We start from the raw sequence: 16,382 nt of genomic DNA on the forward strand, positions 1-16,382 counted from the left end.
CATCTACTCGGTCAAACTTCGACACCAACATTTATTGGTAAAACCGCGTCTAACACCACGCCGGCTCACGTCTCTCCCCTTACCTTTGGACGCATTCACCATGCACAAGAACTGGCCAGTACATCCATTTGAAAATATGTTTTATATATCTAAATTAATTTCATTACTTAAGATGCATGGTGGTAGAAAGATCGTGATTTTTTACACATTTATCTGGATTTTTTCAATTATGAGGTATTTTATATGGATATAAAACCCCATTTCCTTTATTTACTCTTCATCCAACCTCACTTCTTATGTATAGTCCATATATGATAAATAAATTTCTTAATTTCATAAGATACACTCGTTTATATATAAGCGTAACATTAATATTTGAACTTTTCTGGAGTGAACTGTATCCAAAATTTACCAACTCTATAATCCATAAATGATAAATAAATTTGTTAATCTCACAAGATATACTCGTTTATATATAAAAGTAACATCAAGATTTGAACTTTTCTAGAGTGAGTTGTGCTTCATAATTTCACTAGCTCACCAAGAATGGTTTTTCTCGGTGTTTTTTATTATTAAAAAGATGAAGTAGAGGTTTTAGCAGCTGTCATATTTGTCGTGAGTCGACGCACACAATGGTACTTCTGGTGGTCCTATAATAGCGTTACCAATGTGCGATACATTTGTTTCAGTGCACTCCTTGTTCTATTTTAGAGCCGTTTGTTTTGCAATAACAAAAAGCGAGGGATTTTTTTCTATTTTACCTCTAATTAATACGTATAATTTGTTGTACAATATATTTTGCTGGATTTGGCTGTACGCACAACTTTAACTCGATCAAAGCGTGTCTCTCTCGTCTACTCGGTCAAACTTCGACACCAACATTTATTTCTAAAACCGCATCTAACGCCACGCCGGCTCATGTCTCTCCGCCCCTTACCTTTGGCTGCATTCGCCGTGCAAGCAATGGCCAGTACATCCATTTGAAAATATGTTTTTATATATCCAAATTAATTGCATTCTTTTAAGATGCTTGGTGGTAGAAAGATCATGCTTTTTATACACATTTATCTGGATTTTTTCAATTACGAGGTATTTATATGGATATAAAAGCTCATTTCATTTATTTACTCTCCATCCAACGTCACTGCTTATGTATTGCAGACTACCGATACACTTCAGACTTAGAACATTGAAATTACACTCGCGCTGTCAAAGAAGCTCCTAGCAAGAAATTATGGAATTGCGAAAACACAAAACCATAAAAGTTATATGATAAAGATACAATGATTTGTCAAATCCCATGGGAAACATAAACGAATCTTAAATGTTAAATGGATTTTCTGGTTTATTCAGAAGAGAAGAACCGTCATACACGACACAAATAAACTTATCGATCGGGAGATCTAACAAGGACATTAGGATTTTTTTTCGATACAAAAGTTCCTACAGAAAAGTAACACTTTAGAGTGATGTTCTACAAGCTCCTTTTTGAATTTAGGATGTTCCGTAAGAATTTTATAAAATTCCAAGCCCAATGAATTTTCTATAGTATTTCTTTGAACCGTGCTGACTCATTTACAAGTACTCCCACTATTCCTCAAATTAAGGCATATATCGTTTTCTTTGACCGAGCGTTTGACCAAAGATTATTCCATCAACGTGTGACTTGTGCGATATAAATCATAATCATAAACAAGTACTTTTGAATACGAATCCAATGATATCGATTTTATTTCACAAAATATATATATATATATATATATATATATATTAATAGACTAAATCTTGGTTAATGGCTCGGTCAAAGTAAACAATATACGCCCTAATTTTAGGAACGGATGGGAGTAATTTGCAAGGCTTTCTGACGAAATCGAGGTGTATTTGCTTACGTAGGTGGAACTATGCATGGATCCCGCTGAGGGCCGGGAACTCTTTCTACGCTTGGGTTTGGGCATCTATTTTGTTGATCGTGCCATATAACCAGGTCTTTTATCCCGTTGTTTACAGTTGTGTCCTATCTAGTTTGCATGATCTGATCTGCTTTACTTTTCCATACCATTATTTTTTATTAACTTAATATTGAAATTGTCTAATTGTTTAATGGCAAGTATCCAGTGCAAACTTGCAAACTATCCTCGTAAATAACGCACAACTCTGATCCAATCCGTGCCGTTTTAGCCCAATGGTCCACTGGAATAGCTTGCAAGTTTGCATGGAATGAGAGTTTTCGGCGGATATGTGGCCTTTTGTTTAACAGATTCAACTTAACGAATGATTAGTGCAACAACACATGAATTGTTTGATTTACTCCAGTGTTAATATCTCCATTTTGAACTTTGACCAATGATTAACCTAACTACACGTGTAGTTGCTAATTTACAGAAAATTTTGGGATTATTTAGCTCTCCGCTAGAAGTTTGGGTTGCATCCAGTACAAGTTATCTCAGGTGACGCATGATACCAAAAAAACAAGAACAAACCAAGACAAGTATATAACGAGGACACGACACGCGGGGATCCACTAAGTAGCAACACGTTTCTTGAGAAAAGTAGATCTCCAAATGGTTCGTACTATGATCCATCTTCAACTCTTCATTTCCGTGCCCGCGGAAACGGGTGTGACCGCAAATTTAGTCCCAAACGGCTAGTCGATCCCAATATGCCGAAACTAGTTGTTGCGCATCTCGATCCACATAAAAAACCCTGACGGAGTGCCGTGCGCGCAGATAGAGGTACACACACGAATCCTTAATTTCAGTTCACCCAAACATTACGGCAGTGCGGGATCAAAATCTCTCCTCAGGAAACAGCACGGCCGAAAAGCCATACGCGCGTACACGTTAAAGGCCGGGTTGATCCGTACTACGTAAATGTACGTACTCGCTCGGTTGGAGCTCCGGAATTGAAATGCGAGACGTTGGCTAGCTGGCTTAGCAAGCTGCAGTGCAGTAACCGTTGGCGTATACGTAATGCGTTTAACGTTATGGCGAGCACGTTAATGGCCTGGGCTTTGATCCGTACGTGCAAGAATCTTTGTACTACTGCCCACGGGCCACGAGTGACGTGCGTCGTATCGTACCGACGGTAAGAGCTAGCAGCAGTAACTGCATGGTTCCTTCTCTAGATCAGAATAGATGTTGCTGCAGGGCCTGCAGCCGAGTGAGGACTGCGAGGAGTAAAAGATGGGAGTACGAGCTAGGCATTCTCGTCGTTTACAGTATTGGATTCGATGATCAAGACATGAATTGATGGACCTGTCGCCGATGAGTAAAGGCAGCAAATACAGCCTGATACATTCTCCTTCGTTAAATCCAAGTCCCCCCCTCCAGTACTCAAACTCAAGTTTCGTGCAGGGAGCCCAGATTTCGTGTGTATATATATTAACCCAACGTACTACAAATCTGTAAGCAATGTGCATTCTCCATGCGTCGAAACCAGCTGCCGCTGTTAATTCCGGCTGGAGAGAGATTTCCTGATCGAGAGCAGTATTAGTACATTCGACGATCTGCAGTACTACCGTCTACAGGTGCGCCCGTTGGAGAAAAGCAATAAACGCCAGGAGTGTGAACCCCAAGCTGCACGGCACGTGAGTATACGTACGTACGTACACATCCCCGTGTTTAAGACCGAGCCAACAGTCGCATACCCGTACGGGCCGTACCGCACCAGATTTACCACTGATCCGAGATCCCGACACGCAGTACTAGTACTACTTCTCTGCTACCTGTACACGGAAGTCCCCTGTGCACACAGCAGTTACTGCAGTTGCGTGGCGCAGCGCAGGCCTAGACTAGAATCTGCCGCGCGACACGACGGGCGACCATTGTCCGATAGGCTCGAGAACCGATCTCCCCTTATCCATGTGGCCATGCCAATCGCGTATACTCTACCACCAGCCTTTCCGGAGAACCCAACAGTCCATCCATCAGATCTCTCACGTGCCTGCCAAGGAGGGGAAGGGGACTGCTGCCGCTGCTCGATGTCTGAACGTGCCTGTACCGTCTTCCCCTGCTGTGCGCCTGCGCTTTCCTGACCGGCCACCACGCGACAGACGGCAGATCAATCCCGGCTGAGCTCCACGCGAATATCACGCCGCTGCTTTGCTCCCCCGCATAGCAAAATCTGCCACAAGAAAGAGAGGGCGATTCGGCGGGGCAGGGAGCAGCAAGCACCATCGGCTCCTCGTCCTTCATTCCTGCTCATGCATGCTGCGTTTCACTTTCACAGCAGTCCGTCCACCACATGCATTTCCCTCGTCTCTCTCGGCTACAAGCGGCGGAGGGCTTCTTGCCGTCCAGAAACCAACTGGAGCAATTTCTTTCTTTCTTTTGGGCTAGTATCGAGGTTGCGTGTGGTGCCTCAGCTTTGTGATTTGCCTCGCTTCGGCTTCGAGGACCGTGCGCAAGGATTTCCGTCGGCAGATTAAACAATGACGCAGTGTCGGGTAAAGGAGAACCAGGCTTGCTCTGTGAACTGGGAAAGAGAGCACTTGGATAGCTTGATCGATTGGTTAGCTATCCCTTTGGCAATGATTACAGTTCCAGCTTAGATTTTGGTAAATCTGGTCATTTTGATGCGAGCCTGATGAACCCATGGGCCATGGGTTTCGTGTCATCCAGTTGTTCCCGTCGCACGACCCTTCCGTGCACCCTCAAACCATGTTAGATGCTCACTTATTTTTCTAGTAGTGTATGTCTTTCCTTTTTCTTTTCGAAACCGGGAATGTTTGTTTTTGGAGAATCGTTACTTAAATAATTGAAGCTGTCTTGACAAGCTGGTTTAGTGGACTCCGTTCTCAACGTAGTTGTTGTGCTGGCCACTTCTCCTAGTCTTTCACATCGCGATGATCACATGCAGAGTATTGTGTGCATGCGAAAATGCCTGCGGAGTACTCCCTTCGTACGTACGAGGCACTCATCCTAAAATTACAAATTTAACTAGCAAATATAAATTATATTTCATAAAAATATATATCCTTAGATTCGTAATCAAATGAACTTTCTAATGATATATCTTTTAGGTCATATAATTTATATTTTGATAGTTAAATTGATGATCTTGAGACGCGTGCGTGTCTCATATATTGGGACGGAGGAAGTATCAATTTGGGATAGAGAAGAGAAGAGAAGAGACAAAAGTAAACTACCTCTGGACGGCTGAACGGTTGCAATTTCAACTACTCGGCCCAATACTACTTGGCGACCGGCCCAATCTTATGAACGGCCACCGGCCTCTTTCCACTCGATACACCCGATGATGATAAAACTTTCTAAAAATTGTGAAAATAGTTGAGAACATTGACATACCATGAATCTATCATTATCCCAGAATTAAAGACTCGACCTACAACTTGTTAAACAAAAAGACGAACATGTTATGAATAGTTGTTGATAAAAATTGGGACACAACTCGGGCGAAAAGGTCCTCCGATTTCCTAACAATCACAAAAGTAAATTTATAAATACGTCATTGGATCACCTAGCGACGGCAACAAGCGCCTGAACGAGCCAAAGACCACCATCCTCGCCTCTAGTCTCACCATCGGGGGCGGACAAAGCTTGCCAAAAGAGAACTTTGTTGTACTAGACGATGGGGAAGTGGTTCTGCACTCCTGCTAAGGCCCCAGGAGACCAAGGCACTAGAACAGTAATCATCGATAAAGATGAAAAACTTAGGTTGGAAGAGTTAGGGCTGAAACCACACCAATGAACACGAAAGCCGACCGGACCCACAACCGGACCCACAGGGATTCACCGGAAACCCGACACTTTGTCCAGCATGTTTTTTCTTGTTTTACCATTTGCGAAGGTTATTCATCACAACACATGCACATTTAGCTACCGTCTATTCTACTCTAGTGTATCCTAATGCTTTTCAGATTCCTCACTAGAGCACCCAATGGCTGCATCCCACCACCGATCATCTAGGTACAAACCAAACAAAGTACAATCAGGGAAGAAGATCCCCTGACCAATCGTGCCCCAGTCTATGACACGTAGACCCCAGATGCCGATGGCCCTATGGTAGAACCTCACAATGCCACAGCGCACAAAGCCGCCGCGATCACGTAACTGGCGGCCCGACCCAGCGCTCGGCAAGCCGAGCTCTTGGCATCCAGCGTTCCTCCCGCCTTACCCCCCGGGGTCTTCGTCGCGTCACCGTCCGATGGCGGCGTCGTGCCGTCCGGCGAGGGCGGGATCGCCTCGACGGCGGGCTGGGCGTGGAAGATGGCGTCCGGGAGCAGCACCCTGTCGATCTCGTACACGGCCATGGGCGGCATCTCGTAGACGGGCCGGACGACCTTGGCGTCGGCCCAGCTCGACACCACGCGGATGGCGCCCGCGTCGTACGTCACGTTCACCGTGTACAGCCCCCCCGCGAACGTCGTCACGGGGCTCACCCGGCTCAGCGCGTCGAACTCCTTGAGCGCGTAGTGCCTCGCCAGCGCGTGGTACATCATCAGGCTCTTCACCTGGTGCTTCTTCAGACCCGACAGCACCTGCGATCAACAAATCATCGAGAAAACCATTATATATCATCGGTAGATGATCGATCATCTGTTCTTGTGTCTTGGAGTACTTGATTACCGAGGGCTCGATGGCGGCGAAGGCCCTGTCGGTGGGGACGAGGATGGTGATGCCATGGTGGGTGCGGTGCGCCTGGATCTCGAACACCTCCACGAGGCCGGTCTGCTGGAGGTACATGACGAAGGTCTGGAAGCGCCCGCCGGGGGCTAGGATATAGGTGAGGTTGCGGCGGCTGCCATGGGCGAAGCTCTGTGGAGGCGGCGCCGGGGGCGAATCGGCGAGCACACGGCGGTGCGCACCGGCGAGCGGAAGGGATAGAGAGAGTGCGGTGGCGATGAGGAGCGAAACGGCGAGATTCATTGGCTGGGCGAGATCTTGGTGCAAGGCGTACCTGACCCGGGCCGAGTTTAGGCTGTCAACTGAACCTGTAGCTGCCGCGGAGGAACAAGTTAGTGGAGGAACGAATTTTGTCCGATTTTCGTGCACAGCAGCGAGCTGGATCTCTGAATTCCTATTTTTCAGGCCGTTCAGAGGTTTCAGGATGGCGCAAAGTGCAAACGGTGATCATGTTCACGTCTTGAACCCAACGCGCCGATTGTAGCGGTGCCGGTATGTACCGGCAGCGCTGCCACCGTCGGATGCAGCTCCGCGATTCCCACTCACCCAATTGGTATTTCATTTTCTGAAACTTATACGCAGCCGGTTCGGTCGGTGGATTGGTCCGTATTCGATGCCGTGTGCTATACCTGGGCCTGGCTATCCGTGAAAATCGCCCGTTCTCTCTCTCGTCTCTTTCTTTCTCCCGATCTGGATCGGGCCGCCAGCCGCCGTCGTCGGCGATCTGCGCCGCCGGGATGCCTGCAGCCTCCTCCGCCTGCGACGCCGTTGAATCCCACTGAAGGCTCGACCACCGGTGCCTGCAACCGCCTCTGAGGTGGACACTGTCGAACCCCGCCACGCCGCCGCCTCCCCCCCCCCCCCCCCCCCCCCTCTCTCTCTCTCTCGTGCGACGGCCTCCACCGCCTCGGACCACGCCGCCGCCCCTGGATGCTGCGGCCGCGACCTCCCACGGCCGCCGCCGCACCTCCGGCCCGGATCCGGTGCGCGGCCGCCTGATTCCGCAGCCTCTGCCCCGGATCCGCCGGGAAGGCTAGCTGCGGGAGGCTCGGCGCCCGCCTCCAAATTTCCAACCGCCTCCCTCCGCCCGGGCAGGCCCGCGAGCGCGTGCAGGGTTGGGGCGCGTGGGCGCTGCGCTCGCTCCAGCGGCCGCCGTCTGCCGCCGACCGGCCCACCATTGCACCCGCCTCAACGATCCTCGAGGCCTACCTCGAGGAAGATTTGGATTTGATTGCAATCTTGGATCACAAGCAGGATTTGATTGCAACCTTGGATTGCAATTTTTTCTGTAAGATTGCAATCGGTCATATATCAGTTTTGGTTTGCAAATCTGGATCATAAGATTTATGTACCATTGATTTGGTGTGGTGTATTGCCTTTGGATTGCAAGATTTTGATTGCAGCCAATGAAATATCGGAAATTTGATGTATGTACCATTGATACCTCACTCAAATTTGATAGATACAGCATTGAAATCCATGATTTTGTTTCACGCCAATCAAATTTCAAACAAATGTCATCAATATCTCATTGAAAATTCACAGATACACCATTGATATCTCATCGGTAACGTTAATTTTATTCTATACCGTTCGAAATAACAAAAATTCATATATTCACCATTGAAATTTTAATCAATATATCAATGACATATACCAAAGGTTTAGCGTATACGAATAAAATATACCATTCATATACCATATACCAATGAAATATATCCGTGCCTGGATTTAGAGGTGGGCCTAGGCTGGCGCCACATGGTGACGCAACAGAGACTAGCCCCAACACCCGAAGGTGATCGAGACGTTGAAAAAGTAGCGTCTCAATGATTGTCTACCTGCTCCAATATAATATACCATTTATATACCATACACCGATATAATATACCATACACCAATGTAATATACCATTTATATACCATCTACAGTACAATATACCATACGCTTAACATTTAGGAATTAAAATATACCATTCATATATCATATACGAATACTGGCCTAGGCTAGTTCCATGTGGCGGCGCGTGAGAGGTTGGCCCAACACTGGTAGGTGACGGAGCTGGTAAAAAAGCATGTTATTTCAACATGTCATCATGTACCATTCATGTGGTTTTTGGTTTCTCATTTACCATGTTCCAAAATTTGCATTTTGTTAGAATGTGTTTTGAAGGGTCATATCCTTTTTAGGATTCTCGTGCTTGGTGTTCTTGATTCCAATTTGAGCTGTTGCTAACCTGTACTTGGTAACGCTATTCCATGTGGAAGCCTAGAAACCCCCTTTCGTCGGACGCCTAGGAGCTCGCCTGACTAAAAATGTATTCTTAACTTCACTTGTGCTAAATTGTTGTTATTGTATTTACTAATATTGTTGGTACATGATATATGAATGGTATATTTCATTGATATATGATATGTGAACAGTATATTTCATTACTATATGGTACAGGAACGGTATATTTCATTAGTATATGGAATACAAACGGTATCTTTCATTGTATGAAACAACAATCTCTATATGAATGATATATTTCCTTAGTACGTGGTATATGAATTGTATATTTCATTGGTACATAACTTATGAATGGTATATTTCGGTGGTATATGGTATAAGAATGGTATATATCGATGATATATGGCATATGAATGATATATTTCATTGGTATATGTACACAAAAAACACGTGTGTCGGTTAGGCAACACAAGGCGACGTGTGGCTAGTGGTATGCCACCGGTAGGCGACGGAGCCGGCGGACAACTGTAGGTTTTGTGCTCCGGGAAAATAAGGGGGGCCTGAAAAGACTGAGGCCCGTAAAAATCTGAGATAAGGATTCTGCTCCGCGTTCGTTTTTCTTATTCTACTTTCTTCAAGTCATCGATCATTTCAGGTTTCCTGTAGAACTCCATGTAGGAGTATCAGCCTATATTTTCGTTTTTAGCTATGCATCACGCATTCACCTCACTTTTAATGGGGGATAAATCCACAGATTTCTGCAACTAATCTTCAGTTTCAATATGAATAACAATGAAAAATCAGAAAACAACAAAATATTTCCTGTGCATTCACGTTCATTCAAATATTTTCTGTAGAATCACATTGATACGGCTACTATAAAACAGCAAGAATGTATGTGGACATTCAAATTGGTTCAGCGTACAGCCTAACATCTAAGCATTGATTCAGGGGTCCCCTTGATTCAGTTACAGAACAACATCACTTTTCCTGTACAACAAAAAAAAACAGCTCTAACTTCGGTAAAGCAGCAACCCCATCTTCAGCGAACAACAGACCATCTCTAAATTCAACAAACAACGGCAATCACAGCATCAACGAACAGCAGGCCATGAATGTTCAGCAAACAACAGAGGACGAACAAAATCTGAAAATAGCGGCGATAGGACGAACAGGGCAGTGCTGAGAAGGGGATGGATCTGGCCCGACTGCCCGCTGGGCCAAACCCTAGCCCCAGCCCGGCGCCTCGCGCCACTCGGCCTGCTAATGGATCCGGCCGCGCCACTTCCAGCAGCATCCGCACCCGCCACCATCGAGGAGGGAGCCGCCGCTCGGCTCCGTCGGCCGACGAGGGCGTGGGCGTGGACGACGATTCCGCGAGCTGTGGTGGTCTCGGTACCTCCAGCTGGAGCAGCACTCAGGAGCGCGAGTCCCGGGAACGGAAGGAGGACGAAAGCAGACGGGAGGGCTTGCAGGCCGACGGTGGGAGGCGAGGCAGCAGCAGCGCTCGGCCGCTCGGGGCCTCATGCGGTTGGGGAAATATGGGATTAGGAGGAACACAGGGCATATACAGAATACGGTCTGACACAAACCTCGGGCAGTACCAATCGGGGGCGAGCAGGTCGCGCAATAGCGTGCCGGCTATAAAACACTTTTGCGTCTTGAACCATGCATTCAACATCAGTGCATCACCTCACCTCTCTCTAAAAACTGTGTATGGACATTGAACATGCAGGAAATTCATTCCATGCATTCGTGATTAACGGTTTAGATAAAAAAAACCCGAGTGTACAAGCAAAATTTTGCAGAATATCTGAAGAGAAAACTTCGCAGGTCTCTGTATGGGAAGAAGATCCACCGGCAATACATAAGTACATGACAGTGATACGCGCCACTCCGCGCGCAGCAAACGAATTAACGAATTCTTTCCAAGAGGACTTTCACCGGACACGCCAACGATGAGAATGATCCAACTACACCAGAACCCCCGACACCATCAGAACCAAAGAGCCAAGCAGCAGGCGCCCAGTGCCAACCCGGCTCGACGAGCTTTTGCCGCCGGCATTGTCCTTGGCACCCGCGCCGGGCGCGGCGTCCATCGCCTTGCCGGGCACCGGCGCCGGCGCTGGAACGGGCACGGGCGCCACCTCGGGAGCCGTCGGGAAGATCTCCTTGGGCAGCAGCACCCTGTCCAGCGCGTACACGGCCACGGGCCGCGTGGAGTACACGCTGCTGACGAGCTTCGCGGCGGCCCAGCCCGACACGACGCCGGTCTTCCCGGCCTTGTCGGTGACGTTCACGCTGTACGCGAACATGGAGACCGGGGTCGACGACGCGGCCAGCGCCGAGAAGACCGAGAGCGGGTAGTACTTGGGCGCGGCGTGGTGGAGCATCAGCGACCGGAGCCGGTCGGCCGTGAGGTTTGAGAGCGCGGCCGAGTCCACGGCCGCGAATGCCGAGTCCTGGGGCGCGAACACCGTGATGCCGTGGCCGCCCTGTTCTTCGGTGTCGTTGGCCTGGCTCTGGAAGGTCTTGATCACGTCCGTCTTGGTGAGGTAGTCCAGGAACGTGCCGTAGGGCCCCGCCAGGGAGAGTAACTCGGCGAGGTCCACGTGGCGCGGCGCGGGAGCCGGCGCCGGGGTCTCGATGGTGATGATCGGCGCCCTCTGTGACAGCGCCCCGCGGGAGAGCGCGAGGCAGAGCAATGCGCTGACGAGAACAGCCCGTTTGAGCTCCATTTCTGCGAGACCTGCGTGTCCTGCAGCTTGGTAGAAATGCAGATGAATGGACTGCGAGTCTGCGACCGAAGATTGAGGCTCAGTGAACCTCTATGGAGGAGCATGGGGGTACTTATAGCAAATGGGGGTTTGATTGTCGTATAATTTTATTGTAGAAAGTACAGGCCGGTGTTGGCGTTCGGCTGGCATTAGCTATGCTGTCAATGTGAGTGGTCAACTGATTATCTGAACGCCAAGATACGATTTGGGAATATTTCTCTGAAGGTGGCGGGGTGACTGCAATCGGTTCTTCTGAGCTGCAGGGGAAGTTGCCAAGGTATGAACTGCAATTTTGCATTTGCATAGATTTCCTGGGGTGTGATTTTACCATGGTGCTGAAGCACGTGTGTTTAACTCTTCGCTAACCATACGATTTATTACATTGCTCGTTCCGTGTGACAAACGATCAGATCGAATATATAGTTCCAAAAGTAGTACTACGATTAAGATTATTTGAAGATTACATCAAGTCAGACAAGCATAAAATTGTGGGGCACCGACAGAACGCATAATAGACGTGGAAACTGTGTTTTTCTCTTCATTTTATAAGACGTTGATTAAACAAAGCTATATAGTGTCGGCCGGCTAAAAACAGAATTACGGTCAACTTTGTGCTTAGAACACGCTATGATGACGAAACAATCGTGCTACCCTGCATATGCACAACGCACGAACTATTCTGTCCCCGGGCGGGCTACGAGCGCTCTCTACTCTCTGCAGACGTGCGCGCCGCAAGAATTCTCACAGCATTACTGGCCTGCCACCACCCGGTACGTGTTGCCGTGTCTCACAAACGCACACATATACGAAGTAGCAAGCCAGCTAGGCTATATACAATGCCGCATGGCGCATGTCTGTGTCACGGCGGATAATCAAAGGAAACCCCACTTAAACAAACGGAGCAAATTTCACAAAACTACAGCTTTCAGGTACGTGCAAATTGTCACCAAGATCACACATTTTAGGACAGTTTGTCTCGAGTAATCCAAAACAAAAATTCAAGTCCGTTTGATAGGATTTCTTATGGGTGGACACCACTTATCAGGTGCCACATCGGTACAAAACCGACTCGACATGACCTGTTTCCTTTCGAGAGAATCGCACTTAAGTGCACCCATGTACGGGTTCGGGTATATATAGGTGTGGCAGCTACAATTTTTAGCAGATGTACCTATACATGTGAGCTCTACCTGTACCGAAACCCTGTGGAGCCGGTCGAGGTAGAGGGGCCGACCCAGTGTGTATGTGTATATAGAAATTGTACATATCTGTTTGCCCCACTAGAGTTGCTAGGCTCGTTGTTTGAAGTTTGTCTAGGCTTCTGAAATCTAGGGCCGACACTGAGAAACCCAAAATGTTCTGGCAGTTCCTTTTTCTCTTCCTAAAAAAACTCAAAACCAATTGAATTTGGGTAAAACTATGCACTTAAGGATTAATCAAGCGACTAAGGAAATTTTTTAGCAAAAAAGCGACCATGGAATATATAGTAGATTTCGCTTGTATACAAATTCTTAGCCCAACCAGCAAATCAAACACATGGGCTCTCCTACTCGAGAAAACCATGGGCGGTCCAGCCCAATACGATCGCTGAAACCAGCTTAGCCCAGTGACATGGTATAGGGCAATCACGTGGTAAGAAGACTGTAAAAATATTTCCCTAAAAAAGAACTTTGTGGAAATGTGAGATAATGTGGAGACAACAGAGGATCAAGAATTCCGAAGATGGCCCCGAAAAAAGAAACGAAGCTGGTTTCTGGGTTTGTGCACCGCGGCAGATGGGTATCACGTCATATTTGCCACGGGAATCATAACGGGTGAACATCAGTTGGGCGAGATGCAGGGGCAGCCGTTTGATCTGCAGTGGCTTATACTGTATTTGCCATGTGGCCCCACATTTTTTCTTTCTTTTTTTTGCCACTAGCATGGTGGCCGCTAGACCTCATGATTGTTGTTATATTTTTTTTTACGTGTACTGATGACTTTTTTATTTTACATCTCTTTTTATTCCCGGCCATATTGGTATATTCTTTCTGGTTGGGTTTATATGGCGCGCACCAAAATTTATAAGGGACTTTGGCAAAATATTACTTGATAATACGACGTTATTGCAACACAAAAGAGATATCGTTGTATTCGTATTGGAAAACTCAATCAATAGAAACGTTTATATACCTACATCTTTTTTATAATTATTCGTCAAAATTTGTCACAAAATTCAATGCAGGGCTTATAAATCCGGATGGAGTGAGTATAATTCACTGATATTGTATTTTGTCCATTACATGTCTATTCATCATATTTTTAATTCTAAAATCGAAGACATGATTTTTTTATACCTAAGGGCTTCCATGGCGTGCCAAAAACCAAATTTGCCATATAACTCCAATTTGGCATCGATGCAAAGTTTTAGTTTTCCTGCAGTGTAGAGGATGCCAAACTTACGCGTAGATTAGATCCACAAAAGAATGAATTAATTACTCATTTTCCTTATCCCTTCTTCTTTCCCAACCTCACTTTCCCATCAAATTCTCGTACCCCAAATCTACCAGCACCCCACTTCACCGCCTCCGCTCGCGGCCCTGCACCTCCTCCGCTCCTCCGCCACGCAGCCTCTGCACCACCTCCGCCCCTCCTGCGCACGCCCTGCACCGCCTCCGCTAGTGCCCCTACGCCGCACTCATCCAACAACGCCTCCGCCCCTCCGCGCGCACCCCTGCACGGGCTCCCCCTGTGCCTAGCGCCACTGTGGAGGCACTAAGGGATATAGTTTTGTACCTAAATTGTGAAATCTCTCCTGCGAGCCTCTCATTCCCCAAATCCCCTAGGCGGACAGGCCATAGCTGCCACGGTACTCACAACTTTGTATGTCGCTCCGTTGTTGCTTTGCTTGACGCCTCCCGCCACTATTTTATGCTGTTAGTTTGGACTCGGTGTTTCTTTTTAGAGGTTTAGCCGAACATAACATCAAACGAACGATTCATAGGACTCGTAGATCTCATATCTAACGGCTGGAAATAATTGGGGTGATGTGGATCAACATGGAGGCTCCCCCGGTACCCCTAATATTGATTGCAGGACTCGCAGATCTCATATCTAATGGCTGGAAATAATTGGAGTGACCCGCGCAGATTGCGCTGCTAGACTTATATGATGAAATATTTGATTTTTTATATATTTTACTTAACCAAGATATGTATAGCTTTTTTTATTTGTTATTCGTGAAGACAAATCTTCTGAAAGAATAAGATGCAGTATTCTGCATCATTAGATTGATTTAATAACACATTATATTGTAGATTAGGTTGTAATTATATTTTTTAGCAATAGATTTGTATTTTATTAACATCATCTGCAATATAAAAGCGTTGAGCTTCAATAAGGAACTTATGCGTTTGATGCATTTCACTTTGTGCGATATTATTTTATACAATTTTTAAAATTTCTTTTAGATATCAATCACAAACTTATATATTTTTAATATTTAATTATACTTTTGGACGGATGATGCGGCAAGCATTCCTGGAGAGCTGGCGCGCGGTGCGGCGAGCGAGCGAGGTGGCGTCTGGCAGCGGCTGATAGAACGTTGTGGCGGGCGTGGATCACGACAGAAGGGACCTGATGGCGTCTCGACGAAGATGGATCACGGCAGCAGGGCCGATGGTGCTGGGGCGGCTGATCACAACATCGTCGGTGTGGCTGCGCGGTGCTCTGAGGACGTGCGTGCAAGCTGCAAGGCCGCCGTGCTGTGATGCTGCAACCACTTGCATGAGCCGCCCACACCGAGACGAAGATTAGACCACTAATTATTACCGAACTCTTAGATGTCACTTCGTTAAATCGCTAGTTACCACCGAATGTAAAAATTCCAATTAATAGTGACAGGACACCAAAAGTGTGTAAGACTTTGCCATAGTATTAATTTGTTTGATCTCGATGAATTGCTGCAACACAACCTTGTTCACGAATATCCTCGGACATTTTTCATCATGGACATGGCCTCGACGATTCCCTTCCAAATCTTGGTCTACCTCGTCACCAGTGAAGGCATCGGAGCAGCGAGAGTGGCGGCTCCAGCGAAGGCACACGGCACGGATTTTATGGAAAATAAACGTGACATGTAAGAGTTCGTTTAAGTTAAAAAAGATGTGTCCGTCATCTGGTTGCTTCACGTTAGCAAATTTACGAGTCACATATATGTAACGCACGATTTGAAAGCAAATTTATGTGTCACGTAAATCTATGGTCTTGTTTCAACAACTCTCAGATCCAACGATCAGAATAATTGAGGTGATGTGGATCAACGTGAGGCCTCCCTCGGTGCCCCCGTATTGTTTTTAGTATATTATAGCCAGTTCGTAGCCCAAGCGACATATCCTTCTCGTTAAATATTAACCGTTAAATATAAAATCTGATGGCCAGTATAATTCAAGTGATGTGGATCAACGTAGTTCTCCCTCGGTTTCCCTCATTTTTTTCTTAATCTATTTTTAGGGGGTTCTTTTTCTTAATCGATACATCTAGTTTTTTTTGTTTTATATCATACGGCAAAGGGAACCAATGAGATGTCCTGCGATCAGCAATTGTGTGTCCATATTGGACACATATTAATTTGTATTGGGTCTTAGTGGATTTTAATATATTTTAATGTTTTGTTGATAGCCCACAAATTGGGCCTACTTGGCCTGAAATCACTTTATTGTTTATTGGTAACCCATCAAATATACTCTCTCAT

At 46.6% G+C, this 16,382-nt stretch overlaps 2 protein-coding genes across 2 annotated transcripts; both read right to left on the reverse strand.

The window, feature by feature from the left end:
• Positions 1-5,768: 5,768 nt before the first annotated feature.
• Positions 5,769-7,089, reverse strand: LOC100833547 (fasciclin-like arabinogalactan protein 7). The gene is made up of 2 exons (XM_003581295.4): positions 6,588-7,089; positions 5,769-6,499 (listed from the first exon to the last, which is right to left on the reverse strand). Exons 1-2 carry the CDS (start codon positions 6,885-6,887, stop codon positions 6,032-6,034), a joined length of 768 nt encoding a protein of 255 aa, XP_003581343.1. The 5' UTR covers positions 6,888-7,089; the 3' UTR covers positions 5,769-6,031.
• A 2,591-nt stretch (positions 7,090-9,680) lies between these two features.
• LOC100836917 (fasciclin-like arabinogalactan protein 7) lies at positions 9,681-11,689 on the reverse strand. Its single transcript, XM_003579902.4, has one exon. It carries the CDS (start codon positions 11,609-11,611, stop codon positions 10,847-10,849), a length of 765 nt encoding a protein of 254 aa, XP_003579950.1. The 5' UTR covers positions 11,612-11,689; the 3' UTR covers positions 9,681-10,846.
• Between the last annotated feature and the right edge of the window lie 4,693 nt (positions 11,690-16,382).

The sequence above is a fragment of the Brachypodium distachyon genome, chromosome 5 (assembly GCF_000005505.3).
Source record: "Brachypodium distachyon strain Bd21 chromosome 5, Brachypodium_distachyon_v3.0, whole genome shotgun sequence".
In the NCBI taxonomy this organism is placed as follows: Eukaryota; Viridiplantae; Streptophyta; class Magnoliopsida; order Poales; family Poaceae; genus Brachypodium; species Brachypodium distachyon.